Source organism: Lygodium microphyllum, chromosome 22 (assembly GCF_053477565.2).
Source record: "Lygodium microphyllum isolate KBCC chromosome 22, Lygodium_microphyllum_v1.1.10, whole genome shotgun sequence".
NCBI classification, from domain to species: Eukaryota; Viridiplantae; Streptophyta; class Polypodiopsida; order Schizaeales; family Lygodiaceae; genus Lygodium; species Lygodium microphyllum.
In genome coordinates this window covers 80,839,583-80,862,458 of record NC_141156.1, presented here as the reverse complement: position 1 = coordinate 80,862,458, position 22,876 = coordinate 80,839,583, and the positions used below count along the sequence as shown (strand labels likewise).

Here is a 22,876-nt window from a genome sequence, read left to right as displayed (position 1 = left end):
GTGCTAGGACCAACTGAAGGCGATGGAATAGATGGAGGCATGTTCAGGAAAGCGCACAAAAGGGTTGGGAACATGGCTTTTGGGGTGTTAAATCTCGAGGGGGGATTAGGAGGGGGTGATGATGGGAGGGGGAAAGGCATGGGCAAAGGCGTGATAGATGGGGGGGGGGGGGGGGGGGGGGGTGATACCAAGGGGGAGGAGAGGAGTTGATACTAGCCTAAGGGGGGGGGGAGTTGATACTAGCCTAAGGAAGGTGATTAAGGGATTCACATTCCGAGGTAATGATATAAGTAAGCAAAGGGTGTAAGGCAAAGCTAATAGTTAAACAAGACCAAGGCATCGGTCTGATAAAGTTGAAAAAGAGCGGGGGTAGTTGACGATCCGGGCGACAAGATCGGCCTTCCATGTGGCCGGTAACCCGAGGTCAAGAGCTGCTAACCCGAGGGTAGGGAAATGATTTAGCACGTTAATCCGGGACCTTTTCTTTTAGCGGGCGGAGCCACGTTCTGTGTGTGCATGGTATATATTACTTGCCCTCTCTCAGGCTTTGCCTTGGGATTTGTCATATGCTTTTTGCCTCAGTCGAGACTTCTCTCGAGCAAAACAGAAATGTGTTCCTCTTGCTTTTGATTGCAGCTGCTAATTCCTTCTCTTTGTCCCTCTGATCAATCCGGCCAGATCCTGATCAGTACCTATCAATATGCAGCCGGCCACTCTCCTGATCAGCTTCCTTGTGGGAGTGACTGACCTTCTCTTGCTCATCTGCAGCTGCAGTGCTGCCAAGGTCACCCTTCCCGGCAAGTGGAGAAATGGTCATGCAACCTTTTATGGCGGCAGTGACGCCTCTGGCACAATGGGTAAGACTAGTTCATCCTCTTATACTCTCATGCAAGTCTCAGATGATCGACACAACTGTTACCATTATGGGTAATGTTATTGGCTTATAACTTAAGCAACATAGGTCGATGACTATTACGTATCACGGGCAATAATATTGTTAGCTAGATTAATCAAGCTACATGTATGGATAGTCATGAGTAGGACTAGAAGCCGATGAGATTCCACGATGAAGATCACACAAACATCAGCTGCGCTATGCAGCTGTAATTATACTTATACAGCCCCCAATGTGATATCGATAGTTGGACTAGATGAGCTAAATTCATGGTAATTATGACTAGAAGCTCAATGAGAACCAGATCATGAGTTGGTAATTGTGACTAGAAGCTCAATGAGAACCAGATCATGAGTTGGTAATGATAACCCGATCATGGGATTAATATCATTAGGAAGTGTTGAATTGAACTCGTCCGCCCTGAATGTTATGAAATTTAACGTGTGCGCGAGGAAGATTGATGATGAGTAGACTCAGTTATCAGTTCAGAATACACTGGTTCTATAACTGATGCATGCTGCAGGGGGGGCGTGCGGGTACGGGGATCTGTACAGCACCGGGTACGGGACAGCGACGGCGGCGCTGAGCGCGCCGCTGTACGAGGGCGGGGCGGCGTGCGGCGCCTGCTTCCAGCTGCGCTGCTACGGCGCCAACGCCGGCTGTATCGCCGGCGCCAGCGTCGTCATCACTGCCACCAACTTCTGCCCCACCGGCAGCCTGGGTGGCTGGTGTGACCCCCCCAAGAGGCACTTCGACATGGCCGAGCCTTCCTTCATCGAGATTGCTGACCCTGTGGCTGGTGTCATCCCTGTCAAGTACCGAAGGTGCTCTTTCTCTCTCTCTCTCAATTGTGGGACTATTCCTACCACGTGAAATACCTCTCCTCCTCTTCTTCTTCATCTTCTCCTTCTCCTTCTTCTTTGTCTATACACACACACACACAGAGGAATACTATCTCTTATCTTAGTTTACTAGAACCTAGAAGCCATCATAATGTATATGCTGCACGTATAAGTTTGAAATTTGTGTTTACAAATAACTAATTCACTTTCTAGCTTGTCCTAGGAATTGGTCTTCTTGAATAGCCAATAACCACTATTACAATGCTAAATCTCTTGCCAAATGGAGAATATTCCAGACACATAGCATTTTGCCTTATCAACCCTCAAGTGACATTGTTAGGACTCATCACTAGACTCATCAGCCCTCAAGTGACACGCTTAGGATTCATCAACCCACACATCATTGATAATGTGCTAGGTTAATCTTGTTAATGAACGGAATCGTGAATCTTAGTTGACAATGTGACATAGGAAGAAAGTCTTAGACAAGTTCCCACTATAATTCCCACAATGTTAATTACAATAACATCATGAGATTCTTTGAGAAAGGTACTACACACCTAGCAATGTGTGGTTGTGGGCAAGAAGGCTGCTAGCCCCCACCAATCCTATCCATTGCAGCACTACTAGCACCCAATTGTTTGCCTTTACTTATATTTGAATCCCAAGATGGGAGTACTCATTGATCCCAACCACAGCTAGTTAGGTAGGCGTTTCCCTTCCAAGCGGAAGCTCCTGATATTTATTGGGCACGACACGGCCTGGGCCTGCAAGCGCATTCCCCTCTCTTCAATTGCACCTAGCAAGATATGCGGCGCCTCCCGAGTAGAAGCTCATGAAGCTGCTGTAACTCATAATGTGATAATTGTGATGGATATTCGTCTAAAACTTCTTCTGAATTGAGATGGATTGTGTGAACAAGAGGACTTGTAATGTGTTGTATAACGGTCGGATGATTATGTGTGGGTGGGTGGGAGGGCGTGCAGGGTGTCGTGCAGCAAGCGGGGAGGGATAGAGTTCACGCTGAACGGAAACCCCAACTTCATGCTGGTGCTGATAACGAATGTGGGAGGGGCGGGGGACGTGCGGGGGGTGAAGGTGAAGGGGTCGAGCACGGGCTGGATCCCCATGACGCGCAACTGGGGCCAGAACTGGCAGTGCTCCACCAACCTCGTCCAACAGGTCATCTCCTTCACCGTCGTCACCGGCGACGGCGTCAGCTGCGTCAGCTACAACGTGGCAAGCTCCGATTGGCAGTTCGGAGAGACCTTCGCTGGCAATAACTATGGCTCCTACTGACTCCCCCCACCCCAGCCCAACGCTCGTACTTTTTAACTCCCCTTGTGAAAGAGAGAGAGAAGGAAGACAGACAGACAGAGAGAGAGCCATGTTATTTACATCCCTCCTACCATCACCCACCACCACCACCACCATCATCCCTTGACGCAATCTGTAACATTACCCCTTTGGAGGCTGTCTCTCATTCCACCCTCGCCCTACCCAACACCCTTTTGGGATTATGTTGGGCTGCCCCCCCCCCCCCCCCCCCCCCCCCATTTGTTTTTAATCTAATCGAGACACCATGATGCTCATCATGCCTGCTCTCTATAAAACTTGTGTGTACAGACATGACCCCCCCCTTCCCCCCTTTATTAATCATTCTAATGGATCGCCACTTGTTTGGAGGTCAAAATTGCACATGCCAAAAAGTTTAGTTTTTTAAACAATCTGATACTTATTAAAGTATTGTAACTTTTGAAGAAAGTATATGTAAGCCCCTTCATCTGCAACTATGTACTGCTTAGAAATCGTGTGGCTTGCAACTCTAGATTTCCATGCAAGATAGCATGTGGGTAAAGTAAATATTTTAACATGCACATACATATACGTGTGTGTGTGTGTGTGTGTGTGTGTGTGTGTGTGTGTGTGTGTGTGTGTGTGTGTGTGTGTGTGTGTGTGTGTGTGTGTGTGTGCATCCACACATGTGCATGTGTGTGTGGATGTGTGTGTGTACATGTGTTTGTGCACATGTACACGTGCATGAATGAGTGTGTGTGTCTATTTGTGTGCATGCACATGTGTGCATTTTCAATTGTGGGTGTGGGTGTATGCATGTGTGTGTGAAAGAGTTGCACTTGCATAATGTCAACAAGCAATAACAATTTTCTAAGTATTTAAAAGTGAGGTAAGAGCAAAATGAGTATTATTTGCATCCATGCAAAAACAAATGGATAGAGCCATTCGTGTTAATGAGTATTGCAGGTGTTGACATTGGGACCCAATTGTCATTGATGTCCATTGTAATAAATTAAAATTTTCAATTAAGTATACCAAATATCTTAGCTACCATATTATCACTTATGTTGATGAACATAGGACTTTAAGACAAAGCAAGTTCCCTTGCTCCTATATTATCTCTTGAAAACTCTTAGTGTCCCATCAATCAATTCTGAAACCAAATTACTTTACTCATATTATGTATAATGTGTTGCTACTCAAATTTTAACAAGGAATAACCATCATGTAATGCTCAAAGAGATCTATTGTATACATTGCCAACTATCCTCAATCAATTTGTCTAGCTAAACCATTATCTACCCATGTACCCTGCCAAGATGCCTTAATCAATCATGGTATCCATAGGCCTTAGAAAAAAAAGGAGGGTTAGCAAATCTTCTCAATTGTATAAAAACCATATGTCTCAAATTCTATTCTAAACAAGTAAGATAACCTTCAAGCACCACATTATTGCAAGTATAGTTGGAATCAAAGTTTACAAATAGATAGAACCATCATATACATTTATGAAAACAAACCTCAAAGATAGAGTTGGAACTGAAGTTTACAAATAGAGAGAACCATCCATATACATTTATAAAAACAAACCTCAAAGATAGAAAGAGCCCTAAAATTACATACTTCAATTAGTGTATTGTAAGTTATTTCCAACATAACACCTTTGAGATGGACAAGGAAATGTATAATATATATGACCTTACAAATATGAACTTGAGTCTTCAAGCTTAGACATTAGTAGCCATGAGCATTTGAGATGACCTACCTTTAACAATATTAGCATGTAAGTCAATGGAAATGAGTGAATATTAACCAACAAATTTTGAGTCCACGAAAATTGTATTTACAAGTCTCTAATAAGGGCTACACAAACAAAAGTATATCTCATATTAGCAAACCAGTAAGCTATCAACCTTAATCAAAGACTTAATATTGATATTGTGTTATATAATAACTACTATTTACCTTAATTGTCCCATATGAAACCCATAATCATGACATAAAAGTTTATGGACATTGGGCACAAGTTAAATCAACCCAATGTAAATCAATCAAGAAAGTTAAATCATCACATAGTACATTTTCAAAATACTCGTTAGTATATCCCAACAAAGGTCTTAAAAACCTACCAATTGACATATTGATGGTGGCCTTACTAGTGAACATATTGGCATTGGTAAAAATTTCCTAAACCTCACTATAAAGGAATGGACAAATAGCGACGGCCATTTGTGATGGAAAACAGCGGTGTCACTATTTATAGCAATGCAAATATCGACGCAAATAGCGACACTCTAAGAAAAAAAAGTGCCGAAAACCCGAGCATGGCATTTACCACAAATAGTTTCAAGAGAGAGTGAAAGAGAGAGTGAGGGAGATCGTGGCTTTGGGAGTGAGAGGGAGAGAAAGAGGGAAAGAGAGAGAAGGAGAGCTTCTCACCACCGATGCCGCTACCACTGCCGTACACGAAGAAGAGGGAGAAGTGCACAAGGGAGAAAGAAGGGACGTCACAAAGAGGAGACAAAGAATCCATCCTTGGGCCTTTACGGTAGGTACATTACCTCTTCTTGCTTTGTTCTTGTGTTTTATTCCTTTCTTTTGTTTGTTTTTCTTGAGGATAAGATGCATGATTGAGAGAGAAAGAGAGGAAATGAGAGGGAGAAGAAGGAAGGAAGAGAGAGACAGAGAGAGAGAAAGAGAGAGAGAGATGATGAAAGTTAACAAAGAAAGAGAGAAAGACAAAAAGAGAGAGTCTAGAGAAAGGGAGTGAGAGAAACAACAAGAGAGCAGAGAGAGGCAACAAAGAAAGAGAAAGAGAGAAAGAGAGAGGGGGAAGAGAAAAAGAAACGGAGAAAGAAGGGAGAGGTGGATATAAGGGTGAAGTAAAGAGAAGAAGGAGAGTGAAAAAAAAAAGAGAGAGCCAGAGAGAGAAGGGGAGAAAAAGAGAGATAGAGAAAACAACAAATAGAGAGCACAAAAAAGAGAGAGAGAAACGAAAACAACAAGAGAATTAGAGAGAACGAAATGATAGAAAAATAAAGGCAGAGGGGGAAGAGCTACACAAAGAGGGGTGGGGAGAGAGAGTATTTCAATGTCTTGTTTTATGAGTTTTTTATTTTCTATCTTTGATTTTGATTTTAATGAGATGCGTCGAGTGCGAGTGGAGAGGAAACAAAAGAAAAACATAGAGAAAAGAAGGAAGGAAAGGAAAAGAGAGAAGAAGTGAGAATGGGGAGAGAAGATGGGGGAGAGAAAGAATCATTTATAGAAAGAGGGGGAGAGAGAAACAAAGAAGGATAAAGGGAGGCAAATAAAAAAAGAGAAAGATAAAGAGAATATGAAAGGTGGGAAGAGAAATAAATAAGGAGGAAGGGAGGTAAATAAGAAAAGAGAAGAGAGAGAGAGAAAGAGGGACGAGGAGAGAAATAAAAGAGGAGTATAGATAAAGACAGAGGGACATGGAGAGAAAAGGAACAGATGAAGAGATATGGAGAGAGGCAAACAAATAAAGGGAAAGGGAGAGAAAGAGGAGCAGAGATTAAAATGAAGGAAGATCATAAATGAGGGGAACAAAAACCTATTGTTTGTCGTAACATAGACCAAATGGAAAATGATGATGATCGTGATGTCCAAGATCGCAAGGTGTGTCTTAATGAACATGTCCCATGTCCTTGCTCTCAATGAAAACTGGCAAACAAACGAAAGCGTCGCTTGTCTATAAAACTCGTACGATGCTTCGGTGAGTTCCAATCGGAGATCATTGATCAGGCAATCTTAGACTTTGAGTGAACGGTAAGAAAAGTGTGTATCCATTATTCCTTACATTCACAAACTAATTGAATATCATATACAAAAACATTAGATGTACCCATAAATTTTATACAGGAAGGTAAGACCTCATCCCAACTTGGAGGAATGCACTTATTGTGGCCAGTTAGAAGAGTTTGTGGGTGTGTGATGGATGGAGTGCCTAAGCCAATCCACCAGTTGGAAGGCACGACTCAATCTATACCCTTGATATACTAGAGGAGACAATAAGATTCTTTCCGTTCTTTCTCCAAACTTGGAGCCTGAGATAGAGACAATGATCAATGCATTGTTGCCATGGATGCTGAGTGATCTAATCTGTGAGAGAAAGCATCCATATCATTATATGATGGGTGCCAAGTATCTTGCCTAAAGACGCTGCTTGCGCTAAGTGTGCAAGCAAAATACAGATGAAGCAATGTGAGTGTGACCGAGTTGTTCAAGTACATTCTACATATGCTTCGTTGATCTTTTTGACTCCATTATAAAAAACACTTGTGCTTTTTCAAGGTGTTTTATGACTTTTTTTCAGGTTGCTAAAGTATCATATATTACCACTTGGAAATACAATGCCTGAGTCTCGTGATGATGCACGAGTGGTATTACAAAAGCTTGGCATGGACTACAACAACATCCATGCATGTATCAATGATTGCGTGTTATTTTTATGAGACTACGAGACTAGGGAGATATGTCCAAAGTGTGGTGCTCACACGTATCGACAGGACTTGCAAGGGCAAACCATCCCTCAGAAAGTTCTTAGACACTTTCCATTTATACCACATATACGTCACATGTTTCGTACGTTGGGCGTGGCGAGTTTGACAACATGGCATGCACGAAATAGATCCATAGATGGAGTCCAACGAATATCAATAGATTCACACACATGGAGCCACATTGACTCTACCTTTCCAAGCTTTACACAGGACCCAAGGAATCTTCGGCTCTCGGTCTTGCTATGGATAACATGAACCCATTTGATTTCTGCTCAACTTCTTACATTGTGTGGCCTGTAGTCCTTGTTAACTATAACATCCCGTCATGGCTTTCTACAAAGAAAGGATACCTAATCCTTAGCTTGCTTGTTCCTGGGCACTACAAAGTCAAGAATATGGACATCTTGTTACATTCATTTCCTGAACAGTCGGTGGACAGGAGAGTACGACAGAGTGCCATGCCAGCAATACGGATGTCAGCAGCCATGTCAGCAATCTACGCAGGTGCCACATGGTAGCCCATATTCGAATATTTTTTTATTATTTTTTTCTATCGCCAACTACATTTAATGTAGTTGACCTGTTGCTGGGCATTCTTTATTTCATGGCTATTTATGTCAGGTTGTGGCACACTTTCCCATCTATTCACTTCAAATTCTAATCTTGAGATCTATTGGCTGAGACGAGCTGACAGAGATCGAGGATATCAAGTCGGAGACATACGCAGATATTTCCTCTGCCCCCACATATATTTCTACACTCTTATACAGCATACTACACTACAGATTTTCTACGTTTACACTGTCTCTTTCTCTCTCTCTCTCTCCTCTTTGTGTTTACTCTCTCTCAGTCTATATCCTACGCTTCCGCATCGCTGCACTCTGACATGGTATCAGAGCAGTGAAGATGGACTGACTGAGGGATGAACCTATCTAAAGAGGAGATTTCAGCCCAACATAAGGTTGCATGTCCAAGATTTAAGGGCGAGCCGGAGGGCTACGCATTGGATCAAGGCTGAAGCGATCGTGGGAGTGCAAGAAAGGAGTCTAATTGGTGAATTTGCTGCAGGTTATTGCTATTCAAAGGGGAGGAAGACTGCATTTGAGGCCTTCCATTGCAGATTTTACTTTTATCATCACCTCTGGTGGGTGAAGAAGGTTTGGGTAGCGGAGGAACCATCCCTAGAAGGCTACATTTACACAGTTAGAGGGGGTTGATTTTGTGTTTGTGTAGGTATTGCAGGTTAACATGTCTACAGAGACTGATTTGGAGTTTCATGCGATAATGGACAGGAAGGTGTCTGTCCTACTAGCTCTTCCATCGGATCAAAATCTTGATGGTGACAATTACCGCATCTAGCAAGTGATGATGTTGGCCATTTTGGAGTCTTATGATTTGGCAAAACTGGTGATGGAGGAGATTAACAAGCCCTCGGTGAGGGATGGGTCCAAACTCTCTTCCAATGCTCGTGCGGAGTTGACCAATGCCTAATCTCATTGGGACAAACTGAATGCCAGGATTCGATCTTTTTTGTTTTTGTCTTGCACTACAGCTGTAATAGCTCACATCGAGCACTTGACGGTGGCTCGAGAGATATGGCTGGAGTTCGATCAGATGTACAACCGGATAACCCTAATGAATAGGGTTTTTTGGAAGGTGCAGATGCAGACTTTGTCCATGAATAAGTCTTCTTTGCTTCGGGAACAAATCAACAAGCTTTGCCAACTTCAAATGTAGGTTCAAAATGTGGGGAAGCCTATTTCCTCTGAAGACATGGCGATCACTTTACTATCCTAGTTGCCACCACCATTCGGTACTTTTTATTCCGCCCTTATTGCTTCAGGGCGGGAGTCAACTCTTCAATGGGAAGAGTTGGTTCCTATGGACTTGGACCAGGAGGAATAATTGAAGGGACATAATGCTTCCAAATCGGAGGCTCTGGTTGGTCAAGCCTCTTAGAAGAAGGGGAAGGACCAAAAGAAGAAGAAGGAGAACAACGAATCCAAGAAGGACAAGGAGAAGGAATCGACTTGCCATATTTGTGGTAAGACCGATTACTAGAAGAAGGATTGCCTCGACAAAGACAAGAAGGACACCAAGAAGAAGGACATGAAGGATTCTGGAGCGGTGGCTGCACCCTCATCAGCTACTTTTCTACATTTAGCAGTCATTGAGGACTCTACATCAAAGACTTCTGATATTGCGATGATAGCTCCCCATGCTCAAGAGTGGATTGTGGACAGTGGTGCCTCACGGCACATGACTCCTTCTTCCGATGGTGTTGCCCATTTGCGACCTTCGCGTGGGTAAATTCTCATTGGAGATATCTCTTCTGTGTCTATTGCTGCGCGGGGTGCAATGCAGCTTATTCCAAATGGATATGGTGGTACCCACACTTTTGAGGTGTTGCATGTGCTAGGCTTGGGGTATCATTTGCTTTCGGTCCATAAGATTTGTGCTCTTGGTCTCTTGGTGGAGTTTGACAGTGATATTGTTCGCTTCCTTGATCGTGGATCGAGGAAGGTTCTCTCCGCAGGGTATGAGGAAGATGGCATCTACAAGTTGAAGTCTTCCCCAGCTCTTACCTCTCTTCTTCTTACTTCTCACCGAGCTATGGCATGCTCGGTTTGGCCACCTGAACTACGAGTACCTTTGCAAGGCATCGCGAGGGTCATTTGTCCAAGGTTTGCTGGATATAGTGGTGAGCCATCGGCCATGTGTCTCCTGCATTCGTGAGAAATTGCATTGGGATGCGATTCCCAACAAAGCTTCAAGGCGGTCTGCTTCACCTATGGAGCTTGTATCTATGGACCTTTGTGCCCTGATGAGGAGGAGTCCCTGAAGGGGAGCTTGTACTTCATGTTGATCGTAGATGACTACAACAGGATGACTTGGGCCTATTTCTTGACTTTGAAGTTGGAGGCTTTCTCTCACTTCAAGGATTGGCTTCTCTTTGAGGAGAACCGTTCTGGCCGACGACTAAAGACCTTGCATTCAGACAAGGGAGGTGAATTTATGTCTAATGAGTTTGCTCGTTTTTGTACAGATAAGGGCATTCACCAGGAGTTTGCTAACACCAACACTCCCCAAGAGAATGGCATTTTGGAGCAAAAGAACCGAAGTGTGATCGAGATGGTGCACACCATGATGGAGCACCGGCAGACACCTCAGTTTTTGTGGGCCGAGGCCGTGGCTACCGCAGTTCTCATCTTCAATCAATCTCCCACTTCAACCATTGATAGGATGACACCAGCCTGATGTCTCTTATTTCAGGAGCTTTGGGTGTGACGCTTATGTGCACATTCCGAAGACACGTCATGATAAGTTCAAGGCGGCTTCCCGACGACAAGTTTTTGTTGGCTATAGCTCCCAGTCCCAATGTTATCATCTGTTTAATCCCGTCAAGCGGGATGTCTACACGAGCTGAGATGTGTAGTTTGTGTAAGTTCCGGTCACATAGGGGGGTGAGGAGCACCCCGTCCTTGGAGATCCAGGGGAGAGTTGGGCTCCCGCGATAGTTCCTTTGGAGCCATATCCTTTTGATGGAGATTCTTCTTCTAATTCAGAGTTTTCTCTTCCACCGTCCACCCCCACAGAGCTTCTGATGGTGGATGTACCCGAGTCTTCAGTAGATGGAGAGTGATGAGGAGAGGTTCATTCTCCTCCTCGTTGGGCCCATGACATACTTGAGATTCAAGGATCGAGGGGTTCCCTGAGGAGTGGAAACCGCATAGGATGGACCGCGGAGGTCACGGAGAAACCATGCACATTCTTTGGAGCTTGTTTGCTCCAACTATTATTTGCTGACCCGTGTTATGCAGGATTGTGAGCCCATTTTCATGAAGGAGGCTTTGCAGTCTGATCATTGGCGGAAGGCCATGGAAGTTGAGCTGGAGGCTATTGAGAGGAATGGCACTTGGTCTCTTGTGCCTCGTCCCTCTCACAAGAAGGTGATTGGTGTCAAGTGGGTCTTCAAGACCAAGTACCTTAGCCATGGGTCTTTGGACAAGAACAAGGCTTGCCTTGTTGGTAAAGTTTTTTCTCAGTGCCCACGCATTGATTTCCATGATACTTTTGCCCCCACTGCTTGTATGGCGACTATTCGAGTTGTTCTTGCTTTGGCTAGCCATACGAGATGGCCTATCTATCAGTTGGATGTGAAGTCATCCTTTTTGAATGGTGACTTGCGGGTATGGCCTCAAGTAGGCTCCACGTGCATTGAATGAGAAGATTGACTCGTTTCTTCAATCAAAGTTGGGATATCGGTGCTCCAAGGCTAGTCCGCAACTTTATGTGCACACTTCCAAGGTTAGTCGTGTGTGTTTGTGTTGTATGTTGATGATTTGATTTTGATAAGGGATCATGCACAGAAGGTCCGAGAGACCAAGATAGCTTTACATCAGACATTCGAGATGACAGATTTGGGGCTTCTTCATTTCTTCTTGGGTCACAATATTTATTACTCTCAAAGGGGGGTTTTCATCTCTTAGCAGAGGTACATTCAGGAGCTCTTGGTGACTTTTGAGATGGAGAGTTGTCAGTCCATTACTACTCCTATGGATCCAAACTGGAAGGCCACCTTACAATCAAATTCTCCCGTGATGGATGCTTCATGCTACCGTCAATGGATTGGATCCTTGATTTGGCTTCTCAACACTCGTGTTGATCTTTGTTTTGCTGTGGAACTTTTGGCAAGGTTCATGACTGAACCCAAACAAGTGCATTGGCAGGCCTACCCTGAGGATTCTTTGGTATTTGAGGGGGACCTCTGACTTAGGGATTTCTTATCCCGTAGGTACAGATGCTTTAGATTTGGTTCTTGTAGATTGGAGTGACTCGGATTGGGCTGGTGATGTGGACCACCGACGGTCTACTATAGCCTATTATTTTACCTTGGGTACAAGTGTTATCTCTTGGAGTAGCAAGAAGCATCCCATGATAGCCCTTTCTTCTTTTGAGGCAGAGTATCGAGCTGCGTCTTCCACCACATGTGAGGTTGTGTGGCTTTGAAGATTGTTGGAGGAGCTTGGCTACCCCAAACTCGTCCTACTCTTCTGTGATGTAACAATGAGAGTTGCATTGCCTTGGTATGAAATCCTAAATTCCATGCCCGGATGAAGCACATTGAGATCCAGTATCACTTCATTCGAGAGAAGCTTGTGGATGGGACCATTGATGTGGATTATTGCAAGATGGAGGATAATCTTGCAGATTTGTTTACGAAGGCACTTCCCCAGGCTCTTTTTTGGCAGCATTCTAGATCCCCTAGTCTTTTGACCAATCCAAGATCTGAGAGGGGGTGTTAGACTATCATTTCCTAGATAGTCGGTGGACAGGAGAGTATGATAGAGTGCCATATCAACAGTACGGATATCAGTAGCCACATCATCAGCCACATCAATATTCTGCATAGGTGCCACGTGGAAACCTGCAATTAAATAGTTTTTTTTTTTTAACAATCGGCTACATTTAATGCAGCTGACTTGGTGCTAGGCATTCTTTATTTCTTGGCTATTTATAGTCAGGTTGTGGCACATTCTCCCATATATTCACTTCAAATTCTGATCATGAGATCTATTGGCTGAGACCAGACTGTGCTCGAGCTAATGGAGATCGAGGTCATCAAGTCAGAGACATATGCAAATATTTCCTCTGCCCGTGTGTATATTTCTGCACTCTTATACAGCATACTACACTGCAGATTTTATGCGTTTACACTATCTCCTTTTCTCTCTCTCTCCTCTCTGTGTTTACTCTCTCTCAGTCTATGTCCTATGCTTCCGCATCGCTGCACTCTAGCACGTCTATCTCCATCCATTAGTTAATGAGCTCAAGATTTTGTGGGAGGAGGGGGCCGCCGTGCAAGATATGAGCAAGTGCGATCGGTCTAGTGTTGGGACAGCTAGTTACCTCACGTTATCATGCATGTCCATTGTATGGACCACAATTAAGACTCCCAAAGGTCACAAACCATGAAGAAGATGGTATATCAAGGACATGTTGCTTTCTTGTTGGAGGGTCATGAATGTCCATTGTATAGGTCACGAAGCATGAAGAATGTTAAAGGCATGATTAAGGCATAACCTAGGGTCTATTAAGTAGTTTTGAACCCTTGTAATTGATCAGATGTGAAAAGCTATGAGTAGATTATGAATCTTTTTGGGAAGTTAGAAGGAGGAGTCGTGAGATTTTCTATCCATATCTGTTCATGTCAGTAAAAACAGACGAGCCTGTAACCGATGTGATTTTTGAAGGAACGGAATAGATTTCTTTGTCGATGTTTCTATCTGTATTCAAAATTGTTAATTGTTTTGAGTAATCAATTTTCTGACTTGCAAAATGATTGTTTGTACATTGAAGTAATCTTCAATGAGGAAGCTTTTCGACCCCTAACACTTGGCGATCCTGCGAATTAGTCTTTAGGCATCAGGCGAGATGTTTCAGAATGGAAAAGGTGTAGACGATTCATGAATTAAAGGATACAGTCAGAAATGGATTCATGGCTTCAGGATTTTCAGTATTGGACTACTAAAGAGGAGGAACGGGAATCCTTTGCACAAGCTCTGTTACAGGAGTTTCAAAATTGGACAACAGGAACAGGAGGAGTTTGAGGCATATAGTCAGGTATTTCTAAACACACAGTTTCCTGATTTACCTTTGGACATTATTGGAAAGATCAGGGAAGTAGTGTGAAAAGAACTGACAAAACAAGTTGCTCCTCCTTTTGGTTTGAAGAATACAAGCAATGTGTTCAGAAAAATTTGGCATAATCAGGATCTTTGGCAATTTTGTCGACCTTATGGACTGAGTTATATACCTAAATTGGTTAGGGGAAGAAGGAGAAATTAGTGTGGCTGTGCAAGTCATCACTGTGAACATTGTGCATATGGATCTTAACAGTAGAATAATCTGATGACATAACAGGTGTATGGTGTATGTCTGTTGAAAAATATAGGGGTGAAGGTTTTGGAACCTATTATACCAGGCTACGTGCAAAATTAGAACAGGAAGAGAAACAGAAGAAGAAAGAACAATAGAGGTCCAACAGTGGCAATTAGGTGGATATCCTAGATTTAGGGTATCTAAGTGATCAAGAAGTACAGGCTGAAAAATTAGGCCCTAGTCATACAGCAAGAGATGTTGTTACTGATTAGCAATTACAGGTTACACCAAGAGAGGAGGAGAGAAACAAAAATAGATTTGTGGGACTACTAGCATGGTCTCAAATTCAGAGACAGGCAAGGAGAAAACTAAAGTTTCAACCATTGCCTAAAAAACCAGCAAGAAGAAAGGTTGTTGTAACACAACAGCCAGGATCAATGGCACAACCCCCTAATCCAGCAAATCTCAAAGTCAAATTTGCTAACTTCAAGGGTGAGTCCAAAAAGGAAGACCGTGATGCCCATGTAGCTCAATTCAGCACAAAATAGAAAGCAAGTGGACTAGGAGTATTGTATGGAGATGATGTGAAAAAGCAAGAATTTGCTGCCACATTGGAGGGTAAGGCTATGAACTAGTTTATACAGCATGGTGCAGCCCATTTTTCTAATACACAAGCATTACAAATAGCATTTTTGGCAAGATTCAAAAGGTGGAAAACACCCCACTGATATTCTGAAGAAGCTTAAAACAATGAAATATAAGAGGCTCCTTGGGGAGGATTATGCATAGCAGCTTTTAGATTTGAATGGAAGACTTGCACCCAATGAAAGGCCAACCAATGAGATGCTGGGGGAATGTTTTTGTAATGGGTTGAGGGAATCCTTGAGAACTACAGTAGCCATTACATATATTATTGGAGGTGTAGGAGGATTTAATCAGTTGTTGGTAGCAGGAGTTGCCAACAAGAGAGCAGAGAAAAGGTTAGGGACCATCAAACAGAAGAAGAAGAAGAAGAAGAAGAAGAAGAAGTATAGCAGTGATTCTTATTCAGATACAGATTGGGATTCAGACTCAGGTTCAGAGCTAACTCAGGTTCAGATTCAGAAGATGACAGATTTTGATGATTCAGAAGATGAGGAAAGGAAATCTAGAAGTAGAAAGGAAAAGGAAAGAGAAGCAGAGAAGTAAAGCTAGGGGAAAGAAGGACAAAAATGGAAAGGGAAAAACAAAGAGCAAGTCTCAAAACCTGAATAAACAAATTATTGCAACTCTGAAGAGTATGGAAATTTCAACATCTCAGAAGAAGGACAAGCCATATTGTAATACATGCAAGAAGCATGGGCACACAGATGCTACTTGATGGTATAATCCTAAAAATAGGGCAGATCCAAGACAGCAAGTGCCAAGGCCAAATGCACTAGCTGCAAATGCAGTAGAACTAGATAGAAATAGAGCAATGGAAGGTCCACCTCGAAGATTTCAGGGGAGAAATAACTAGGGACCACATAATCCTCAAGGAAATGGTAAACTGAATGATGACCCATGCACATACTGTTGAGGAATGAATCACAGGCAGGGTCCTAATTGTTCATTATGGTGTAAACACAGAGGAGAGAGGTATTCCTATTATCAGATATAACAATCAGAGACCACCTGCACAGGCACAATAGAATAGGCCACCACAGGCTAATGTAGTCATTGTGGAGGAAGCAAGGCAAGTTAATGAACCTGTGTTGCAGAAACAACAAGGGGACTATCTCAATGTGTTGCATGTCTAGTGTGATTGTTCAAATTTCATACATGTGGAGAAGATTCTTGAAAAATTGGCATCAGTTTTGGTTGTTACAAGATCAAGTGGAAAGTATGTGGCTGATCCTATTATATCCCATAAGGAGATGAAACACCCTCAGTATTGGGAGAATCAAAGACATGTGAGACATAGATGTTTGAAGGAAATTCAGAAGAGTCAGAAAACTGACTATGGTAAATAGAAATTGCAGCAGCAAATACCTGATATACAATTAAGTATTCAGGAGAAGATCCATCATCAAGAGATAAGGGAGGCACAGTTGTCAGCTAAAGTTTTGAGGAATACCATTGTTACAATGGATCAGATTTTAAGTTTGGTTCCTAAATTTAAAATACAGGTACTCAAAAGTTGAGTGAGGAGGAAGAACATGTGGATGAACCTGAAGCATGTCATATTGAAGCTGAAGGTGTGGACTACAAAGTACCCAAAATCACTATTAATTTTCAGGAACAAGAGATTCATGGAGCATTATTGGATGGAGGTTCAGGTGTGAATATTTTACCTGAGTTCTTGTATACCAGATTAAAGCTACCTAAGTTAGAAGAAGCTCCTTTTCAACTAAAGATGGCAGATTAGAGGAGGATTCAGAAGAAGCTCCTTTTCAACTAAAGATGGCAGATTAGAGGAGGATTCAGCCTCTAGGAATTCTCCGAAATCAGCAGATTTCTATTTCAGGACTTATCTTTCCAATGAATTTTGTGGTTCTGAAAATGGATGAAGGAGACAGCCCTTATCCAATTTTGTTGGGAAGGCCTTGATTCAAACAAGTAAAGGTCAAACAGGATTGGGGAGATGCTAAAATTACAATCAGGAAGGGAAAGAAGAAATTTTACATGAATATGGTACCTAGTGCAACTTTGCCCAGAGAAGCTAGAGCCTTGTATGCACAGGGTATTAATATGGTGAGGGAAGTTGATGATGATGATGAAGATGCTTTCCTTAAAGTCAATGAATCAATTGTACCTATTTTTGATATAGATGTGGTCTGAATTTTGGAATATTATAAGGGGCAGAAAAAACTTGAAGCTTCACAACAATAGAGTGAAAGTAAATAGGAAGATTCAGAAGAGGAAGACATAAACATGAAGTTATTTGAACAGGAGAAGAAGATGCAAGCAAATTATTCAAGCTGTGAAAAGGCTTTTGAGGAGAAGATGGCTAAGACAGCAAGAGTCCAAGAAGATGATTTACAGGATCTTAATTTAGGTTCTATAGAGGATCCTTAGATGGTCAAAGTCAGTGTTCATGTAGAAGGCTAGCTCAAAACACATCTGAGTCAGCTATTACAAGAATTTAAAGATATTTTTGCATGGACTTACACTGATATGAAGGGAGTGGATCCTAGGTTTTGTATGCACAGGATCAACCTAAAAAAAGATTTTGAAAGTGGGATTTATTTATCCTTTGGAGAAGGTGACATGGTTATCACCTATAGTGGTGGTGTCAAAGAAGAATGGAAAACTGAGAATCTTTGTTGACTACAGGAAACTAAATGCAACCACTATAACTTATCCATTTCCATTGCCATTTCAAGATACTCTATTGGATGCATTTGCAGGTCATCAGATGCATAGTTTCTTGGATGGATTTACTGGTTACAATCAGATATTGATGGGGCAGAAGAAGACAAAGAGAAGAATGCTTTTGTTACAAAGTGGGGAGTCTATGCTAATAATGTAATGGTATTTGGATTGAAAAATGCTCCACCTACATTTCAGAAATGGGTACAAGAATTCTTTGCTCCATACTTGACAACATTCATGAGAGTCTTTCTAGATGATTTTAGTGTGTTTGGGAAGACTGTGGATGACCTTAATCAACTCAAATTATGCTTTGAAAGATGCAGAATGGCTAGGTTGGGTCTTAATCCAGCCAAATGTGCTTTTGCTATTAAAAGAGGGATTTTACTGGGGCATATCATTTTAGAAGAAGAAATGCAGGTTGATCCTAGGAAAGTGGCAGCTATTCAAAAGGCCAAGGCACCAACAAACTTGAAGGAATTGAGCAGATTTGTTGGACAGATCAAGTGGCATAACAAATTTTTGAAATATTTGTCTCATGTGTGTGTTCCATTAACCAAGTTGATCAAGAAGGATGTGAAGTATGTCTAAACAGAAGAGCAATAAAAACATTCAGATTTCTGAAGAAGATGTTACAAGTAGCACCAATAATGCAGCCTCCTGATTGGAGTTTACCATTCCATGTGTTTGGAGATGCCTTTGATATTGCAGTGGGAGTTGTGTTAATGCAGGAAAAACGAAAAGGCTGGTTTAGACCAATTTATTATGCAAGTAAGGTGATGAAAAGAGCATAAAGAAATTATTTTGTTACTGAAAGGGAGTTCCTAGGAGTTATCTTTGCACTAAAAAAGTTCAGGCATTATTTGTTGGGCAATTCAATCATAATTCATGTGGATCATCACACATTGATCTATTTGGTCAACAAACCACAACCAACAGGAAGATTGGCTAGATGGATTCTGCTATTGCAGGAATTTGATTATTCCATTGTGCATAGACCTGGAAGAGAACATTTGATTGCTGATTATTTAAGCAGATTGGAGTCAAGAGAACCTCCTGAAGGGATATCAGATGATTTACCTGATGCAGACTTATTTCAAATTCAAGCAACCAAGTCAGATGATTGGTATGAACAGACGCTTAATTACCTTACTAAAGGTATATTCCCTAAGGGAATGACCAAAGACCATAGGAGGAAGCTAGTATTAAGAAGTGCAACCTATTTAGTAATTGGAGGATATCTATACAAGACAGGAGTGGATTAGATTATCAGAAGATGTGTTCTTGACAATAGCAACAGGCAGCAATGTTAACTAAAGCTCATACAGGAAGTTCTGGAGGTCACTTTTTAGGTGACACAACCAGTAGAAAAATATTTCAGAGTGGTTTATGGTGGCCAATAGTAATCAAGGATTCACATCAGTATGCAAAGGCTTGTGATAAATGTCAAAGGGATGGATATCAAGGAATCAAGATAGAATGAGGCAGCATCCAGTTTTTCCCTAAAATCTCTTGATATTCCTGATTCCTGACTACTAGCATAGCAAAACTTTCAGGAAACATATATATTTTGGTTGCTATAGATTATTGTACCAAATGGGTAGAAGTTGTTGCATTAAAGGATAAGAAGGCAAGGAGTGTGGCCTATTTCCTGTATAATAACATAATGACCAAATTTGGCTACCCACCAGTGGAACTTGTATTAGATCAGGGATTCCATTTTCTTAACAAGGTGATTAAAGTTCTAACTAAAACTCATATGATTAGCCATAAAATGTCCTCAGTATATCATCCACATGCCAATGGATTAGCTGAGAGCAGTAACAAGATTTTGGTTAAAATTCTTAAAAGCATTGTTTCAAAAAATAGGATGGATTGGGATTTGAAATTGAATTCAACATTGTGGGCATTCAGAATAGCCTTTAAGGTTAGTACAGGACTCACACCATTCAGATTGGTCTATGGCATGGAAGTTATGGTGCCAATGGAGTTCATAGTACCATCTTTGAGGGTGGCAATTTCAAACAGACTAACACAGGAGGATTCACTTAAACAGAGATTGGAGTAGTTGATGTCTTTGGATGAAGATAGATTTCATAGTGCTTATGTGGCTACTGTAATTCAAAATAGAATATCTGCATGGTTGAATCAGTACTTGAAGAAGAAGAAATTCAAACATGGTAATTTGGTCTTAATGTATAACTCTAAATTAGGCAAGCATCCTAGTAAATTAAAACTCAAGTATGAGGGACCATACAGAATTTTTAAGGACTTAGGGCAAGGAACATTTCAGTTGGCTGATTTGGAGGGTAAATTGTTGGCTAAATCTTTGAATGGTTTTAGACTAAATTTGTTTTTGCTCAATAAGTTCCAAGATCCTGATTTGAATTTGGTGGGAGTGGACACAAATTCATTTTCATACATATCCTTTCATGATATCATGGATATCGACCACAACCAATAGGCAATTATAAAAAGGAACATTATTGATGTGAAATGTCAAATCTCCACATGTGCGGATTCTTTTGTTCAAATTTTGAACAATCGTAAATGGGAGCTTGGGCTTCTTCGTTTCCTCCGCATTGCGAAGCATAAAGCATCTGTGTTTTCAGCCTTGCAAAGACAGGTATTTCTTTGCCATGGCATTCTCTTGCAAACAATCGTTTTTTGCATAGTGTCTATGTTAATTGCACTTAGCTGCTTCTTTCCAAAATCAAGAGTCTACCACTATGCCGCATAAGGTTACCTCACTGGAGAAGGGTGTGGAGGAACTTCGAAGGTCTTCCAAAGGCAAAGCAGTAGTATAGCAACCCAACATAGAAGATTCTGAATTCAGTGATGAGGAGGATTTGTCAGGATATGAGGTGAGATCACAAGCAGCGAAGGATTTGGCACAAAATCTCATGCATCCTTTACAAGATTTTCAAGTTCAGTTGCAATTGGATGTAGAGACAAATCAACAATGGTTGAAACTGATGAGTTTGCACAATTGCCTTGGGATAAATTTTCTCAGAACATTTATGCTCCTACTCAATTAGCATGTCTGTACAGCTGATGTAGCATCTTGTGATAAAGAAATTTCACCAGCTTTTTTGTAGAAGTGTTTAAATTGCCTTTGGATGGGTCCATGAGTGGCATAAAGCAACTGATGAATAGATGGTTCAGGAGTTTGGATAGGGAGAACGAACTAGAGGATATTTTGTAATTAAAAAGGCTAACACTAAGAACAATAAAATTCAACTGACCTAGTTTATAGAGAGGTTTTTGATGTTGGTGAAAGTTGATTATATGAGCGGGCATAATTTTGGATTGATTGCAGCAGCAGCACAGAGTTAGGCATTCTATTTAATTGGGCACAGATTGTGTACAACAAATTTGTCATGGAGGTGCATGGAGTGGACAAGATGAAGTAATTTGGGACTTCCAAAATTCTAGTATTTCTAGGCATGATTTTTTAACATGCTAAGGTGGGTTCTTTGAAATTGGCATTATCTCAAAGCAGTTGGAAAAGAACACGAAAACCTGGATTTCGAAAGGGAAGAAGATCAATCTCTTTGACAGTTCAAGATGACAGTGAACCCCTACCCAAGAAAATGAAGACAGAAATAGATGTCATTGATTAGAGTACTTACAGTACTAGTCGAACTATTGAGTAGGGTACATAGAAGACAAAACATGAGCAAGATTCTAGAAATGAAGTTTGGGATCAAGATTTGAGTGGTAATTTGATACCTAGGCCAGTAAGTAGGCAAGGAAGAGTTCAAAGTATTCCAGTGAAGAAAATTTCCATTAAATTGGGCAAACATAAAATTTCAAAGAAAGTGCAAGAGGCAAAAGTTGGTGATTTGTTTAAAGATGTTGATCCTAAGGAGCAGACAAAATTGATACATGTCTAACAGTGGATATGAAATAAGGAAACACTAATACAATGAGGGCATCAACAATTATTAAAAATCTGAATGATACTGTGTAGTTTATTGAAAGACGGCAGAAGTATGCCATGAGTTTGCAGATGATCATTACAACTTTGAGGGATTCCAATAATGCTTTGGTTTCCATGTATCATGATGAGAAGGTTAAGACTGCTAATTTTGATAAATTGGTTTAGGATGTGAAGGAATTGAGGGAATTTTTCAAAGCAGAGGTTAGAGCAAAGGAGGAGCAGATTATGGTTTTGAATAAGGAAGTGGCAGATACAGATTTGAAGGCCTCTACAATCACACAATGGATTCAGGAATTGAAGGACACATTTGTCAATGAGTTGACTATATTATCAAAGGATAATGTTGCTTTGAAAGTAAATTGTGGGGTGTTAACTAAAATATTGAAACTATTGGAAGATGTGGAAAAACAGCTGAAAAGCTCAGTTGATGCAAAGGAGTTAGATGTGGATGCAGTTTTTCTGCCAAAAGCTGATTTTATTGACTTAATGAATGAGGTTGTTGAAATAGGAGAGAAAATTTGGCATTCAATTCAGAAAAGGATGTTGGTGATTATGCAGAAACCTTACCAAATGTTTCAGATTAAGGATGAATCTAAATCAGAAGCCAATTTGAAATTGCTTACTAAGGAGTTGAAGAGTACAGTAGCAATGTTGAAGAATAGGGTGGCAGTGGAGACATTGGATAGTGAAATTTTGAAGGCACAAGTGCAAGAGCTCAAGGATAAATCAGAAGGAAAATTTGTTTTTACTCATCAAACAAAAGAATTAGCAGGAGACATAACAGATTATGAAAGCAAATTTAAGACTTTATTGAAGTTTGTGGACAAACATAAGAATGTGCTTACACAAATTTCTATTTTATCTGAATGTAAAGAATGGCAAGACGTTTGATAGATGTTATTAAACAATGCAACAGATTTGGATTTGTCAAATCCATTAATTTCAGTGAAACTTGAAAAGTCAGAGGGTGAGGTATTGACTAAAAATTGGGCTATTGTACTTGTTGGGGAAGTACAAACTTATGTGCAAGAGGAGAATGTTCAGTTTATGTAAGTGAATGTGATTGATACTCAGATAGATGTCAATGCAGAAGATGTTCAGAAATTTTATGAAACTATTCCAAGAGGTGAGGAGGAAAGCAAAAATGATGTAGAGATTGAGA

General features: G+C 41.2%; 1 protein-coding gene across 1 annotated transcript; it reads left to right on the top strand.

Annotated features, from left to right (window-relative positions):
* Nucleotides 1-564: 564 nt before the first annotated feature.
* Nucleotides 565-3,277, top strand: LOC148017340 (expansin-A4-like). The gene is made up of 3 exons (XM_087662847.1): nt 565-857; nt 1,419-1,719; nt 2,724-3,277. The coding sequence occupies exons 1-3, from the start codon at nt 701-703 to the stop codon at nt 3,034-3,036; spliced, it is 771 nt and encodes a 256-aa protein (XP_087518973.1). The 5' UTR covers nt 565-700; the 3' UTR covers nt 3,037-3,277.
* Nucleotides 3,278-22,876: the final 19,599 nt, after the last annotated feature.

What these genes read in the sequence shown, in the direction of transcription:
- LOC148017340 (XM_087662847.1), top strand. Translation starts at nt 701, where the DNA reads ATGCAGCCGGCCACTCTCCTGATCAGCTTCCTTGTGGGAGTGACTGAC. An exon ending in TGACGCCTCTGGCACAATGG is followed by an intron (nt 858 to 1,418) that starts GTAAGACTAGTT and finishes TGCATGCTGCAG; the next exon opens with GGGGGGCGTGCGGGTACGGG. An exon ending in ATCCCTGTCAAGTACCGAAG is followed by an intron (nt 1,720 to 2,723) that starts GTGCTCTTTCTC and finishes GAGGGCGTGCAG; the next exon opens with GGTGTCGTGCAGCAAGCGGG.